At 42.3% G+C, this 16,639-nt stretch overlaps 1 protein-coding gene across 5 annotated transcripts in view; it reads right to left on the reverse strand.

Annotated features, from left to right (window-relative positions):
* Nucleotides 1-6,019, reverse strand: part of tek (TEK tyrosine kinase, endothelial) — a 129,754-nt gene extending 123,735 nt beyond the window's left edge. For 3 of the 5 annotated variants that reach the window (XR_011353568.1, XR_011353572.1, XR_011353562.1), the window contains exon 1: nucleotides 5,721-6,015. Coding sequence is in view for 1 of the 5 variants with exons in the window: in XM_069924654.1 (XP_069780755.1) it covers nucleotides 5,721-5,772 (52 nt within the window). In the remaining 4 variants the exon portion in view is untranslated. Of the gene's footprint in view, nucleotides 1-5,478; nucleotides 5,683-5,720 lie in introns of those variants that run through there. The other 2 variants (XM_069924654.1, XM_069924645.1) reach the window with 2 other exon arrangements.
* Between the last annotated feature and the right edge of the window lie 10,620 nt (nucleotides 6,020-16,639).

Below are 16,639 nucleotides of genomic sequence, written 5' to 3' on the forward strand. Positions count from 1 at the left end.
ATGGTTTTGTCAGGGGTAGATCATGCTTAACAAACCTTATAGAGTTTTTCGAGGGGGGTAACAAAAAAGAATGATGAAGGGAAGGCTGTGGATGTTGTCTCTTTAGACTTTAGTAAAGCTTTTGACAAAGTTCCCCACAGGAGGTTAGGAAAAAGGTGGAGGCATTAGGTATAAATAAGGAGGGAGTGAAATGGATTCAGCAATGGTTGGATGGGAGGTGTCAGAGAGTACTGGTAGAAAATTGTTTGCCAAATTGGAGGACGGTGACTAGTGGAGTTCCTCAGGGATCGGTCCTGGGTCCACTATTGTTTGTTTATATATATTAATGATCTGGAAGAAGGGGTGGTGAATTGGATAAGTAAGTTTGCAGATGATACAAAGATTGGTGGTATTGTGACAGTGAGGAAGATTACCATAGCAAAAAGAGATATAGGAAAGCTTGAGGAGTGGGCTGAGAAATGGCTGATGGAATTTAATATGGATAAGTGTGAGGTATTGCATTTTGGAAAGGCAAATCTAAATAGGTCATATACATTGAATGGTAGGCTATTGAGATGTGCAGATCAACAAAGGGATTTAGGAGTTATGGTAAACAGTACCCTCAAGGCTGATACTCAGGTAGATGGTGTGGTGAAGAAGGCATTTGGAATGTTGGCCTTCATAAATCGGAGTATTGAATTCAAGAGTTGGGATGTTATGATGAAATTGTACAAAGCATTGGTGAGGCCAAGTTTGGAATACTGTGTGCCGTTTTGGTCACCGAATTATAGGAAGGATATAAACAAAATAGAGAGGGTGCAGAGAAGGTTTACGAGAATGTTGACAGGATATCAGGGTTTGAGTTACAGAGAAAGGTTGAGCAGCCTGGGGCTTTTTTTTCTCTGGAGCGTAGAAGATTGAGGGGGGGATTTGATGGAGATGTTCAAGATTTTAAAAGGGACAGAGAGAGTCAACGTGGATAGGCTTTTTCAATTAAGAATGGGGGATATTCCATGGTTTGAGATTGCCGGGAGAAAATTATAAGGGAACATGAGGGGAAATTTCTTCACGGAAAGGGTGGTTGGGATGTGGAATAACCTTCCGGCGGAGGTGGTGGAAGCAAGGACGTTATTTACATTTAAGGAAAGACTGGATATTTACACGGAGGGGAGAGGATTGGAGGGGTATGGACCAGGTGCTGGTCAGTGGGACTAGGAGGGTGGGGATTTGTTCCGGCATGGACTAGTAGAGCCAAGCTGGCCTGTTCTGTGCTGGATATGGTTATATGGTTACATGGCCCCCATTCAAACATATGTGGAAATATTTCCATATTATACCCAATTAAAATTGTATGTAGATTTCATTAATTTATATATCAGTTTGCTAGAAAACGTCATCCCAGAGTGAAAATCCTTTCTTGTTAACTATAACCCTGAAATGGTTTGCCTCATTGTTGGAAACCAAATTAGTTCCATCTCAACAAATTGACATCTTTTAAAAAAAAAACTGTGCTTCTGAAATGAACTTGAAAAATATTGTATTTCCATTGAAAAATACTGCTTATATTTTCCCCTAAAAACAGATTGTATCACAGTTTTCTAAAATATATTCAAAATTCCATGTCTTTTCCCTGTTACGGGCCCAGAAGACCCCAAAACCCAGCAGCAATAGAAATTCACCAAGACAAAGGGTTACTTAAACAAAAGACGTTTTTAATTTTCTTTAAACGTAAAAACAAGATCAAACTTTAACTTACGAACTTAACCCCTTTCTTATTCTAAGCCCACGTGTATGTAATGTGTGTATAAGTTCAGAAATGTTCTTTGATTCACGGTCCAATCTTACTCCTCCAAGTTCCCCTGTATCAGGCAATTCTTAGACTGTGCACAGAATTGAACATTTATGAATTTTCACCAAGTGTTGTTGCTTAAATGGTTACCACTCAGGAAGGTTCTTGTTGGTTTCAGAGAGAGATTCATTGCTCATTGGACACACACAAACTGATTTATTTCCATCAGTCATTTCAGTATCTTGCTGAAGGAACTTGCCCCATCATGGGTTTTCCAATGACAACCTCATCTTCCAGGTCACTCTAGCCAGCCATTTCCTCTTGTATGGACCACAAGTGTTTTCAACAGGCTGAACTCAGAACTCACAACCCGTCTTCAAAATGGGGTTTAAACAAGCTGGCAGCTTGTTGTTGCAGCCTCCAAAAGCTAGTGCAGAAACCAGTTCTCTCTCTCTCTCTGAGAAAGCCTGTTTGGTCTTCTCTCTCTCTGGTTGCAAAACCATATGATCTTCTTAGAACAGCAAACTGCAACCAGATTGCAGCACTGGACCCAATCTTCGGAGCCTGTTCATCCATTGCTTTCAAAACAATAATCCATTTACAACTGCTTTTGAAATTCTTTAGCAAAGCAGTCTCATTGTTTTATTGTCTTTGCAAAGTCTCTCGGTGTCTGCATAACTGATTTTCAGCAAACCTCTTGCATTTTTAATGAGATCTGTTTTGTGATGTGTTTGTTTGTTTGTGACCTACACTCTAACCCCTCACAATCTATCTCCTTTAAAACATATTTATATGAAATATAATATCCATCACATCGCAATCACTTAGCTTGCAGCATTGCCTCAAGTTCTTGCATGATTTTCCTTACAACCTCACTACCCAGCTGGTGGCAACAGTAAATTTGGTCTCGTCAACCAAATCTTTGACATGGATAGTAAAGAGCTTGGGTCCAAATATTCATCATGTGGCATCTCACTTGTTACATCCTATTCCTTTTTCCACGTGTTGATTAATCCTCAATACATCCCTTACGTGAGGCCAGTTCAATAATCTCTTGCACAGGATCCTTTTGAAGTCTCCCACTGAACCATGATCTGATGAGCCATCAAGCCACACAGCATGAAACAGGCATTTTGGCCCAACCCATCCATGCTAACCAAGTTGGTGTTCTGGGCTTGTCCTACTTACCTGCATTTGGTCCATATCCATCTGATCCCTTCCTATACTTATATCTGTCCAAATTTATTTTGAACAGTGTGATCATTCCTGCTTCCGTAGCTTCCTCTAGAACTCATTCTGATTTGGATTCAAATTCAAATCTATTGTCAGTGTACAAAGATGACATCACATATAACCCTGAGAGTGTTTCCTGCAGGCCAGGCAGAATTTCTACTTATAGGTAGTGTAAACTATACAAGAAAAAGATACATATACAAAAGAGAAATGTAAACAAACAGACTGTGTAAATACAGAAAAAAAAACTGAACAGTAATGATTAATGTGCAAATTAAGAGTCCTTAAATGAGTCTCTGAGGCTGTTGTTTAGGAGTCTGATGATAGAGGGGTTGCAGCTGTTCCTGAACCTTGTGGTATGAGTCCTGTGGCACCTAAACCTCTTTCTGTTAGCAATAGTGAGTACAGACACATCCTGCTTGGTGTGGATCCTTGATGATTTCTGCTGCTCTCTGACAGCAGTGTTTCACATGGATGTTCTTGATGATGGGCTGTTGTATTGGAATGTGTACACTACATTTTGCAGTGCTTTCTGCTCAGAGGTATTGGTATCCCATACCAGTCCATGATGCAGCTGATCAGCACACATTCCACTACACAGCTGTAGAAGACAGACTTACCCCTGTGTAAAAGGATGCCCCTCACAACTGTTTTAAATCTTTCCTATCTCTCCTTAAACCTGTGCCTCTAATTTCTGGAATTATCTATCCTAGGAAAAAGATTGTGGTCATTCTCTTTATCCATGCCCTTCATGATTACCAGGATGGAGTTGTCAGGAAGGGCCAGAAAAGCTGGGCCTTTACACCCTTCTGATTTTATAACCTCTATAAAGTCATCCCTTGTTGTAAGGGTTCATGTGGATCCTACAGACCAAGATCAACGTACATGGAACTTTATTTTGGGGATGCAGTCAGCACAACAGGGTCGAAATGTTAAATGAACCTATACACACACACACACACACAATACGCAAAGGGTAAATATACACTTTGGATAACAAGGGAGAAATGGACAGAAACTGGGGAAATTACTTAAGTACACATACAATCAACAGTCAGAATCAAGATGATACTATTGACTGGTACAGAAAAGGCTCCAGTTACCTAACCTTGGGATTCACCCCAACCCAGTGTGAAAGGTGATACTTACGTGCCACGAGGGGTTGAAAGAGACAGAACAAAGGGGCACATGGTCTTTATAGTTCTGCAGCCGGTATTGGGGGGCCCAATCACTTGGGGCAGGCTGGGCCCCATTGGCTGCTGCGGTCAGCCGAGGTGATTCACCTGGGCCAATCGGGTGAAGGTTAGGGCCGAGTCCAGGCAGGCTGTCTGAACTCCAGCACCTGACAATTTAGATGGGCCAATCGCCAAGGTCACCTCGATGGCTTGGGGCGAGTCTTGACCTTGATTGGCATGTGATGGTCCTCTGAATAGGAGCGCAGCAGTGCCACCATGTGGTGGCCGCAGCCTCTCCATTACACCCCTCAGCCTCCTACATTCCTGGGTATACTAGACAGAGGTGTTACAGTGGGAAGGAACCAGGGTGGACCAACATCCTATGTGTAATTTACAGGATGGTTTGCTTCTGTTCCCACTTCATGAGAACTAATAACAGAAACTGCATGATCATGAACATCATCACCTCCAAGTTTCCCTTCAAATGATACACCTCCTTGACCTTCCCATTTGGTAATCCTTCAATGTTGACAGAGAACCACTCAGGAATTCCCCACCTCATATTATTCTGAGCACAAAGGAAAAGCAATGGTTCAGGAAAAGGGTGGATCACCAACTTTCGTAGCTTGGAAGGGCAATAAAAATCAGCATTATTTAAGATTTATTGTTAATCTTTATTATGTTGTGAAGTACAATAAAGACCACAATTCAAAATATTTCTCTGTCAATGTGTTGGACGTACATGTAGAAATACTCTTCTAATTGAGTCACTGATGTAAAATAAATGAAAACCGATACTCGCTGACAAATTCTATTTCATGTTGATAACGACCTTGTTGAAACAGAATCACCCTGAAGTCCTGGAAGGTGTAAAAGAGACCAACAAATCTGGGAAACCAACACATTCCAATAAAACAATTGTTCAAGATAAATGTTACACATTGCACTTATATTTAAAAAAAGTTGCACCTGCTATGAACATTAGCTAAGCCCATGGTTGAACCTGTTAGAATGTTAGTAGTTGAAATCTGTCTAGAAAACTAAACACAATTTAAAAAAAAAGCCGCCATGAATTATCGAAGGCCAACAGTGAAATCTGCTGACACAATCAGTTGAAAATCATCATGTTCTGTTGTTCGTGTTCCACATGGACATGACATTTATGGCATGGAGACAGGCCATCTCGGCCCAACGAGTCCATGCTGGTTCACTCAAACAACTCCACTCGCTCCCCACCTCCCCCCCCCCCCCCCCCCCCCGCCTATTCTCACAAGAGCCATCATGTAAATTGCAGAATCTCACCTTCATATCTTGCACCGCTATTTCACGTCGGGAACTCAAGTCAAGTCGGTAATAGCAGCGCAACAAAACTTTGGCTGAACACATTGTTGAGAGATTTGGATGAGTTAAGCAGAGATCGATCAGTTGTAGGACCCTGAAACGCCCTTGCCCGATCGAGTACTTTGGCCCATGTTTTCATGAAAGGGGTTGTCAACGTTACTCTGGCACCGGACACCATGTGTCGAACTCTGGATCCATCTTACCTGGATTGAGCAAACAGGCAATGTAAATGATCACAATTCCCAGACCCTCCATTGCTGGGACGGCGCGGTTCTCCGACACTTTCACATCGCCGGCTTTTCCCCCCCTGCTTTCGCCGTCATCCCGCAGGTTATGATTTCCTCTTGTGCGAGCGTGCAAGGGACCATTAAAAGGATAATTAAACCAAATCAGAAAGTTGGCTGGAGTATTTTCAGGTTGTGTCTTAGGCGGATTCCAGCGACTCTGTCCCTGGGAGTGGGTGATTGTTCCCTTTTCCTGTTTCCTGTGGGAACGGCCGAGGACTGCTGGAAATGAAGGTCGCGGCTGTCAGCAGGCTCCGAGCAGGGAGCACCGAGGCAGCCACCGATCTGACAGCGTTGGGGAGGCCACACCAACCCGTTCAACCCAAACCCAGAAAGAGCGCCCAGCGTCCGCGCTTTCCAGTCTTAGGTCCCACCTCACCTTTCTCATCTGGAGTTTGAGTTCGATCCTGAAAGACGACAGTTAAATAAATGAAAACTTCGGCCACCTGCCCTCCATTCATTTGGAAATCCGATGGCACCAAGTGCTATTTTTCGGAAGACCCATCCGCCCCACGGTTCCACTCACGGGAGCCTCCAGTTGCTTCACTCGAACCCGTCTCATCGAAGTCCATGTTCCCCAGCTTCCTTCCCCACACCCCCCCCCCCCCCGGAGTCCCATTCTCCATGCTCCCTTTCCACTCAATCTTTCTTCAATCTTCTCATTTATGAATGGAGGCATACTTCCAACAGGTCTTGTCTGACACAAAAATAAGCTGAGATACAATTCCACGTGATTATTGATAGAATTACAGGGGTCGATTAGCCGCTCTCTAAAGTCCGCCTTGCAGATGTCGGCAGCCTCCAAGAACGCGGCGCGGGCTACACACTCTACTGATCTGGCAAGCCTATGGATGAACGACGCCTATCTGGTGTAGGCTTCATGGTCAAGAACTCCATTGCCTCCAAACTCGAAAACCTCCCGACAGGCCACTCGGACCGGATCATGTCCATGCGACTCCCCCTTCAAAACAAGCGTCGCATCACCCTCATCAGTGTCTATGCTCCAACTCTCCAGGCAGAACCACCAGAAAAGGACAAGTTCTACACTGACCTGCGCAACCTCATTCAACGCACCCCTACAGCCGACAAGGTCGTCATTCTTGGCGACTTCAACGCTCGCGTCGGCAAAGACTCAGAAACCTGGCCAGGAATCCTGGGCAAGCATGGTGTCGGCAAGTGCAACAACAACAGGCGCCTCCTGTTGGAGCTCTGCGCAGAACAGCGGCTTGTCATTACAAACACCCTTTTTCAGCAGAGGGACAGCCTGAAGACTACCTGGATGCATCCCCGATCCAAACACTGGCACCTCCTGGACTATGTCCTCGTGCGAGAAAGAGACAAACGAGATGTGCTCCACACCAGGGTCATGCCCAGCGCGGAATGCCACACTGACCACCGGCTGGTTCGCTGCAAGCTCAACCTTCACTTCAAGCCAAAGTCCAGGAACAGTAAAGCCCCCAGAAAGAGGTTCAATGTTGGAAACTTGCAGTCAGACAAAGTGAGAGGAATCTTCCAGGCAAACCTCAAAGCAAAGCTCGAGGATGCAATCCGCCTCACAGACTCGTCCCCTGAAACCCTCTGGGATCAACTGAAGACTGCCATACTGCAATCCACTGAAGAGGTACTGGGCTTCTCCTCCAGAAAAAACAAGGACTGGTTCGACGAAAACAACCAGGAAATCCAGGAGATGCTGGCAAAGAAGCGAGCTGCCCACCAGGCTCACCTTGCAAAGCTGTCCTGGCCAGAGAAGAAACGAGCCTTCCGTCGCACATGCAGCCATCTTCAGTGCAAACTCTGGGAGATCCAAAATGAGTGGTGGACTAGCCTCACCAAACGAACTCAGCTCAGCGCGGACATTGGCGATTTCAGGGGTTTTTACGAGGCTCTAAAGGCTGTGTACGGCCCCTCACCCCAAGTCCAAAGCCCGCTGCGCATCTCAGACGGCAAAGTCCTCCTCAGCGACAAGATCTCCATCCTCAACCGATGGTCAGAACACTTCCAATCTCTTTTCAGTGCCAACCGCTCAGTCCAAAAATCCGTCCTGCTCCAGCTCCCTCAACAGCCCTTAAGGCTAGAGCTGGATGAGGTCCTCACCCGGGAAGAGACATATAAGGCAATTGAACAACTGAAAAGTGGCAAAGCAGCAGGTATGGATGGAATCCCCCCAGAGGTCTGGAAGGCTGGTGGCAAAACTCTACATGCCAAACTGCATGAGTTTTTCAAGCTCTGCTGGAACCAAAGAAAGCTGCCTCAGGACATTCGTGATGCCGTCATCATCACCCTGTACAAAAACAAAGGCGAGAAATCAGACTGCTCAAACTACAAGGGAATCATGCTGCTCTCCATTGCAAGCAAAATCTTCGCTAGGATTCTCCTAAATAGAATAATACCTAGTGTTGCCGAAAATGTTCTCCCAGAATCACAGTGCGGCTTTCGCGCAAACAGAGGAACTACTGACATGGTCTTTGCCCTCAGACAGCTCCAAGAAAAGTGCAAAGAACAAAACAAAGGACTCTACATCACCTTTGTTGACCTCACCAAAGCCTTTGACACCGTGAGTAGGAAAGGGCTTTGGCAAATACTAGAGCGCCTCGGATGCTCCCCAAAGTTCCTCAACATGGTTATCCAACTGCACGAAAACCAACAAGGTCGGGTCAGATACAGCAATGAGCTTCTCCATTAACAATGGCGTGAAGTAAGGCTGCGTTCTCGCACCAACCCTCTTTTCAATCTTCAGCATGATGCTGAAACAAGCCATGAAAGACCTCAACAATGAAGACGCTGTTTACATCCGGTATCGCACGGATGGCAGTCTCTTCAATCTGAGGCGCCTGCAAGCTCACACCAAGACACAAGAACAACTTGTCCATGAACTACTCTTTGCAGATGATGCCGCTTTAGTTGCCCATTCAGAGCCAGCTCTTCAGCGCTTGACGACCTGTTTTGCGGAAACTGCCAAAATGTTTGGCCTGGAAGTTAGCCTGAAGAAAACTGAGGTCCTCCATCAGCCAGCTCCCCACCATGACTACCAGCCTCCCCACATCTCCATCGGGCACACAAAACTCAAAAGGGTCAACCAGTTTACCTATTTCGGCTGCACCATTTCATCGGATGCAAGGATCGACAACAAGATAGACAACAGACTTGGCAAGGCAAATAGCGCCTTTGGAAGAATCCACAAAAGAGTCTGGAAAAACAACCAACTGAAAAACCTCACAAAGATTAGCGTATACAGAGTCGTTGTCATAGCCACACTCCTGTTCGGCTCCAAATCATGGGTCCTTTCCCGGCATCACCTACGGCTCCTAGAATGCTTCCACCAGTGTTGTCTCCTCTCCATCCTCAACATTCATTGGAGCGACTTCATCTCCAACATCGAAGTACTCGAGATGGCAGAGGCCGACAGCATCGAATCCACGCTGCTGAAGATCAAACTGCGCTGGGTAGGTCACGTCTCCAGAATGGAGGACCATCGCCTTCCCAAGATCGTGTTATATGGCGAGCTCTCCACTGGCCACCGAGACAGAGGTGCACCAAAGAAGAGGTACAAGGACTGCCTGAAGAAATCTCTTGATGCCTGCCACATTGACCACCGCCAGTGGGCTGGTATCGCCTCAAACCGTGCATCTTGGTACCTCACAGTTCGGCGGGCAGCAACCTCCTTTGAAGAAGACCGCAGAGCCCACCTCACCGACAAAAGACAAAGGAGGAAAAACCTAACACCCAACCCCAACCAACCAATTTTCCCTTGCAACTGCTGCAACCGTGTCTGCCTGTCCCACATCGGACTTGTCAGCCACAAACGAGCCTGCAGCTGACGTGGACATTACCCCTCTATAAATCTTCGTCCGCGAAGCCAAGCCAAAGAAAAAGAACAGGGGTCGATTGAAGACGTATATCAAATTATGGGGAAAAGCAGCAGACTTGAAAATTCAGGATTCAGCAAAATACAGATGATGAAGAGGAAGATAGAGTGTCATGTAAGAATTTGGCAAATATAAAATCCAACCACAGAAATTAGTATAAATATGTAAAGAGAAGGAATGCAGGTTCCTTTTGGTCAACAATATAGAAATTACAGTTGGGAACAAAAGAATGGTAGAACAACCAAACAGATCCTTGGTCCTACCTTCACAATGTAGGGTACAAATACCCTTCTGAGCTACCCAGTTGAATTAAGGGTCTAGAGATAGTGGGAACAGAGAAATCAAGGCAATCATGAAGAATGCATCTCTACTTTCTGAGTTGATCTGGCATGTCTTCATATATACTATCAAAAACATGATCAAACCTGTATAGGTGCACAATGGAAAGAACATTGACTGGTTGCATCACAGTCCAGTTTGGGAATTCAATTGCCCAGGAATGCAGAAGGCTCCAGAAGGTAGCAAACATAGACAGATCCATCACATGCTCTGACTTTCCATCCATTGAGTACATCTATGTGAAGTGTAGCCTCAAGAAGACAGCCAGCATCATGAAGAACCTCCTTACCCTCGTCACAAGTTCTTTTCACTGCTATGGGAAGAAGGTACAGAATACTGAAGACCAGCATCTCTAGGTTCAAGAACAGATTTTTTTCCCTCCAGCAACAATCAGGCTGTTGAACCTTCCCTTGTTTCTCTCATCGGGGAGTGCTCTGACACCACAAGGGGACTGTCTGCACTATTAGTTTACATATTGAACCTCTGGTATATTTGGCAGAGTAATAACGGATGGAATTTAATCTTGACAATTGTGATGTGATTTTGGAGGTCCAAATTGACACTGCATATGCCATGAATGGCATGGTCAAAGAGTGTTGAGAAACAGAGGGACCTTGTTATACAGGTCGATAGATTCAGCAGACAGGGACAAAGTGATGAAGAAGTCATGGGATACTGGTATTCATTATATAAAGCATGGAATATAAGAGTTTGGATGAGGATAAGATTGGTCCTTGTGTGAAAGTGCTAAATTGGAGAAATGCTAATTACAACAGTATTAGGCAAGAGCTGTGGAAAGTAGATTGAGAATGGCTGTCTGGGAGTAAATAAATATAGCACATGTTGGGAGTCCCTTAAAGAACAGCTGGTTAGAGTTTTCAAGATCAGCACTTTCCTGTGAGGATGAATTGTCAGGATGGCAATGTTTGGGAACAAAGCGCATCTCTGTGTGCCATTAAAAGGCAAACAAATGAAAACACATTTTGTATTTTGGGTACATAACAATAAAAAAACCTTGAATCTATTATTCTTGCAGCTATCTGCAATTTCACGATAGATCTATTCTTCCAATTCCTGCCGACTATTTGGGAGCCTATAATATAGCCCCAAAATGATAATTCTCTCTTTGTTTCTCAGTTCTCAAAGTTCTCCCATAGTTCTTCTATAAACTAATCCTCATAAATGTCCCCTCTTTCCTCAACAACACCCCATCGACCTGCTCTTCTATAATACCTGTTACATTTGTACCCTGGAGCATAAAGTTCCAGTCTTTCCCCTCTCTTAGGCATGTTTCTGTCATGGCTATGATATCCCGGTCTCCAGAATCAATTCATGCTGAGCTCACCTGCCGTTGTGTCAAATTTTGTAAATCTATTCCACGACAATCTAATTTTTCACTAACTCAGCCCAAACCCTCAATTTTTCTTATATCCATGAGCCTTTTGAATGTATCAGCCTCCACTACCACCCCTGGCAATGCAATCCAGGCACCCACCATTCTGTAAAAAATACTTAACTCTAATTTCTCGCCTAAACTTTTCTCCACTCACCTTAAACAGATGTCCTCTGCTACTTGCTATTGTCGGCCCAGGAAAAGGCTGCTGGCTGACCAGCCCTCAAAATTTTGTATTCCTCTATCACCTTATCCTTCATCACTCCAAAGACAAAAGTACTAGCTCTGTCAATCTTGCTTCACAAGACATGTTGTCCAATCCAGGAAATTATCTGGTAAATTTCCTCGGCACACTCTCCAAAGAATCTACAGAATACATTCATACCGATGACACAGGTAGGAAAAGGAATGAAGTCCTGAGGAATGAATAAAGTAAGTTAGGACAGAGATTACAAAGCAGGACCTCAAGGATAGCAATCTCTGGAGCAACATGCTAATGAAGTTCAAAATAGTTGACCAGATAAATGTGTGATCGAAGAGATGGTGTAGGGGACAGTGTTATGAGCCCAGAGGACCCCAAACCCCAGCAGCAATAGATATTCACCAAGACAAATGATGACTTAAACAAAAGTTGGTTTTAATCATCTTTAAATATGAAAACAGAATCACTATTATCACTATTAACTTAACTAACCTAACAACTTTCTTCTAATTTTAAGTGCAAGTGTATGTAATGTGTGTGCAAGTTCAGAAAGGTTTTTGATGCACAGTTCAATCTCGCTTCTCATTCTTCCAAGTTTATTGGTTGCAGGCAATTTTTATACTGTGCACAGAATTAAAAATTTTTATAAAGTTCATCAGGCTTTGGTGCTTGAAAGGTAAATGGTTACTGCTCAAGAAGGTTCTTGTCAGTTTTCAGAGAGAGATTTGTTGTTCGCTGGATACTCACAACTGATTCCTTTTAATCAGCCACTTCAGTGTCTTGCTGAAGAAACTTGCCCCATCAGGGTTATCCAGATGGTAACCTCTTTCTTTTTGGTCACTATAGAGTTCCTTTTTGTTTCTCTTATTTCAAGTGAAACATTAGACAGCCAATCTTCTCCTTTTGCATGAACCACAAGGGCTTTGACCAGGCTGAACTAAACACTCATAACCAGCCTTCCAACTGGCGTTTTTCCACAAGCTTTCCAGCTTGTCCTGTTCCAGTCCCAGCTGCTGCTGCTGACTGTAGCATTGCAGAACTGATCTCTCTCACACACACACACACACACACACACACACACACACACACACACACACACACACACACACACACACACACAGAGAAAAAGCCTGCTTGCAAAACCACATGAACCTCTTAGAACAGCAAGCTGCACTCCAGACAGCCTGTGGCTCCGAACTACTCCTCCAATCTCTTTAATCTGTTGCTTTTCAAAACAACAATCCTTTAGTGAAGCCCCTTGGGCACTCCCCAAAGCTTTCGCAAAGGCTCTTCACACTGACATGTCTAGCATGAGCAGAGCTCCAGTATTTTAAATGAGATCTGTTTTGAAATGTTAGTATGTGACCTACACTAAAAAACCTGCCCCAATTTAACTCCCAAAAACATATCTATAATCTGTCACAACAGGGATTCGTAATTTAGGTGAGCGGAACTAAACAAAATACTCCAAGTATTGTTGCACTAGAATTTTATAGAGCTGCAACTCTAACGAAGGCCAATGCACCATATGTCTTCTTATGGTGCATAGGAAAGGAAGGTTGAGAATCACTGCTCTAGACCCAATTGTTACTGAAATATTTTGCTTAAGAAAAATTGTCATTGGCCCATTTCCTTTGGAGTTATGAAAAGAAAAACGTTGAGAACCACTGCTTTAAAAGATTCTCTTTTTTTTTAGGAATCACTGTAATTATTGCCATTGAAAATGATTCTGGGAGAGTATACATTTCCGAAGCTTGATCTAATACTTCCTTAAAAATAGGAATTAATAAATCTTTACATTCTTTTAAAATTCAGCTGGAAATCCATCCTCTCCTGGAGACTTGTTAAAGACTGTAATAAACTCATAGCTTCCCTCACCTCTGCCTGAGTAAAAGGAGCATTCAGTGCAGCTTGCTCTTCCAAACTTAATCTAGGAAAAATTATCTGTGATAAGTATCTATTTTATTTTCACCTTCTAAAGAATCAAAGCTAATAGCTTTAGTATCCATTTTAATTGCATTAATTGTTCTTGAGATCTGTTCTGCTTTTAATTGCCAAGCAAGTACTTTGTTTGATCTCTCACCTAATTCATAATATCTTTGTTTTGTTCTTGTAATGGCTTTCTCAGTTCTCTGTTTGTAATGTATTATATTGAAGTTGTTTTTATTATTTAATTGCCTACATTTATCTTCAGAACCCTGTTTTTGGAGATCCTTTTCAAAAACTGTTATTTCTCTTTCTAATTGATCAATCTCTCTCATAAACTCCTTAATTTTAGTAAATCTTATAATTTGACCTCAAGTACGCTTTCAGAGCATCCCATATAATAAACTTATCATTTACGGAGTTCAAATTTGTGTCACAAAATGCCCAAATTTATGTTCTAACATAGACACAAAAAAATTATTTTCAATAATGAAATCAATCTCCATCTATATATCATTTTCTCTTGATAAGGCATTTCCTTTAGTTATTAATAAAAGGCGAGTGATCTGATAGAATTCTCTCTTTATAATCGGCTTCAAAAATCATGCTGAGATTAAAAATAAATCAATTCTAGAATAAGAGTCATGCATTCTTGAATAAAAATAATAATCTTTCTCTCTAGGATGAATCCTTCTCCATACATCTATTAAATTCAAATTTCTCATTAAGACCAATGTAGCTTTTGCTGCTTTTGTTCTTGTTGCTATTTGAGTAGATCTATCTAACAATGGTTCTAAGCAAAAATGAAAATCCTCTCCTATCATACAGCTCCACCAAATTAAGAAATGTTTCTTGAATAAATTTCTCATCATCAACATTTGGAGCATCCAAATTTTAAAAGTTCACAATTCAGAGTATATTTGACAATGCACCATTACATATCTTTCTACTGGGCCCATCACAACATTTTGGCGAAATACTTACCAGGCTTAAGACATTTAGACAAAACTGCTTTTATTAAAAGCCATTTTTCAGCAGATAATATTGCAAAATTAGTTTGATTCATATTTATTGAGAGGAATCCAACTTATCATTAGATGCCGAAAAGGCATTTGACAGTTTAGAATGGAGTTTTTATTGAAAGTATTAAAAATGTTTGGGTTTGGACCAATGTTTATTAGTTGGATTTAATCTTTATACAGAAACCCTTCTGCCAGAGTGGTGATGAATGGTCAAATATCATCGTCCTTTTTATTAGAAAGATCTACTAAACAAGGTTGCCCTTTGTCTCAGACACTGTTTTCATTATATATTGAACCTTTGGCTCAATTGATAAGATAATATTAAAGTGAAAACTGAGTATGATTAATTTATTCGCTGATGATGTTTTCATTTATTTAACAGAACCACAAAATTCTTTAAAATTCTTACGTGAAAGATTTAAACAATATGGTGAAATATCTAGCTATAAAATTAATTGGGAAAAAAAGTAAGATTCTGCCACTGATTCATGCTGATTATATTCACTGTAAAAAGATTGTTCAATTTAAGTGGTCAGGTCAAATTAAATATTTAGGTATTAGATTAGATAAGAATTTAGACCATTTTTATGTTAAATAATTTGCCTTTATTACATAAAAATATAAATGATTTAAAGAGATGGAAAGATTTACCTATAACATTAATAGGTAGAACCATTACAGCTTAAGCATAACTCTGGAAAGTCATTCCAAAGTTCAGTCTTACAAATCCATTTTCCAACCTCAGATTTTCGAACTGATGCACAGAAGTAATCGCAAAGGAGATCAGAGAGACTCCGAAAACTCACCAATCCTTTTTTGACTTTCTTCCAGAGAAATATCCATTCATACAAATGGCTGTCACAACTCCCGTTTTCCTTGTGTAGGGAAAATGAACATGTATGACTTCCACAATCCTTCCAAAACCCAGGTACAGGTCAATCGAAATGACCATTACTTTGGTCATGATCCGATGCAGCAATTTTCCTTTTCCTGACAGGGAGAATCAGCCAAATTATCCATTATCATATGGAGTCATTCCTGCTCCGTGTTTGGAGAGATGGCCGCTAGTCAAAAATGCTGTTGTTCCTTCAGTGTTCCACACTCAGGTGTCTCTCTCACCACCTGTGTCACTGGAAAAAAGAACAAATGTTCTTTCTCCTCTCCAAAGTAGCAAATTTGGGTACAGACTGTACTAGCTGTTCCCACTCAGTCTCTCCAAAGCTGTGAATGGTTGCAGCCTGTACTAGCCCTTATGAAATGAAATTCATAATACTGGAGACTACACCCTTGGGAAGAACACCCAGCTACAGCTCCTGATAATAGATAACAGTTACAATGACCTAAGGTATATGCTGCAGATAGTTCAGGATCCACCAGGAAAGGTGAAGGGTAAAGATAAAGGTTCCATTATCGTCATGTAATACTACATTTAGAATGTAACATACATGAAATTCGTTAACTTTGTTTACCGTGAGTTGCAACAGAAATGAGGCCCCAGTTTACAAGACCAGTGCTCTAACCACTGAGCTACGGAGTGGGAAGACCATGCTACATTCCCCTCAGTAACAGAAGTACTTCTTTAGATACTGATGGTAAGAATGAGCTTTCAGGGGCAGTGGCAATAGCCAGGTCATTGGAAGCATGATCAGGTTAGAGGGTTAGCAGGGAAGGCTAAGACATTGATTAGAAGACACCATAGTTAGGGAGACAGACACGTGATTCTATAGATGCAAACAAGATGCCGGGATGGTACGTTGCCTCCAGGGTGCCAGGATCTTTGAGTGGTAGCAGAACATTCTCTGGCGAGCAGCAAGAGGACATTGAACACATTGTTACCAATGACACAGGTAGTAAAATGAATGAAGTCCTGTGGAATGAATAAAGGGAGTTAGGAAAGAGACTACAGAGCAGGACATCAAGGGTAACAATCTCTGGAGCTACATGCTATTGAAGTTCAAAATAGTCGGCCAAATAAATGTGTGACGAATCAAGAAGTGTAGGATTACTTAAGAAAGAAATCAGACTTGGGAATAAAGATCAATGAGTGGTAGTGTTGGTCAAATTTATGTTGGGTCAGTGTAACATCAGTG

This window comes from Narcine bancroftii, chromosome 1, assembly GCF_036971445.1.
Source record: "Narcine bancroftii isolate sNarBan1 chromosome 1, sNarBan1.hap1, whole genome shotgun sequence".
Taxonomy (NCBI): domain Eukaryota; kingdom Metazoa; phylum Chordata; class Chondrichthyes; order Torpediniformes; family Narcinidae; genus Narcine; species Narcine bancroftii.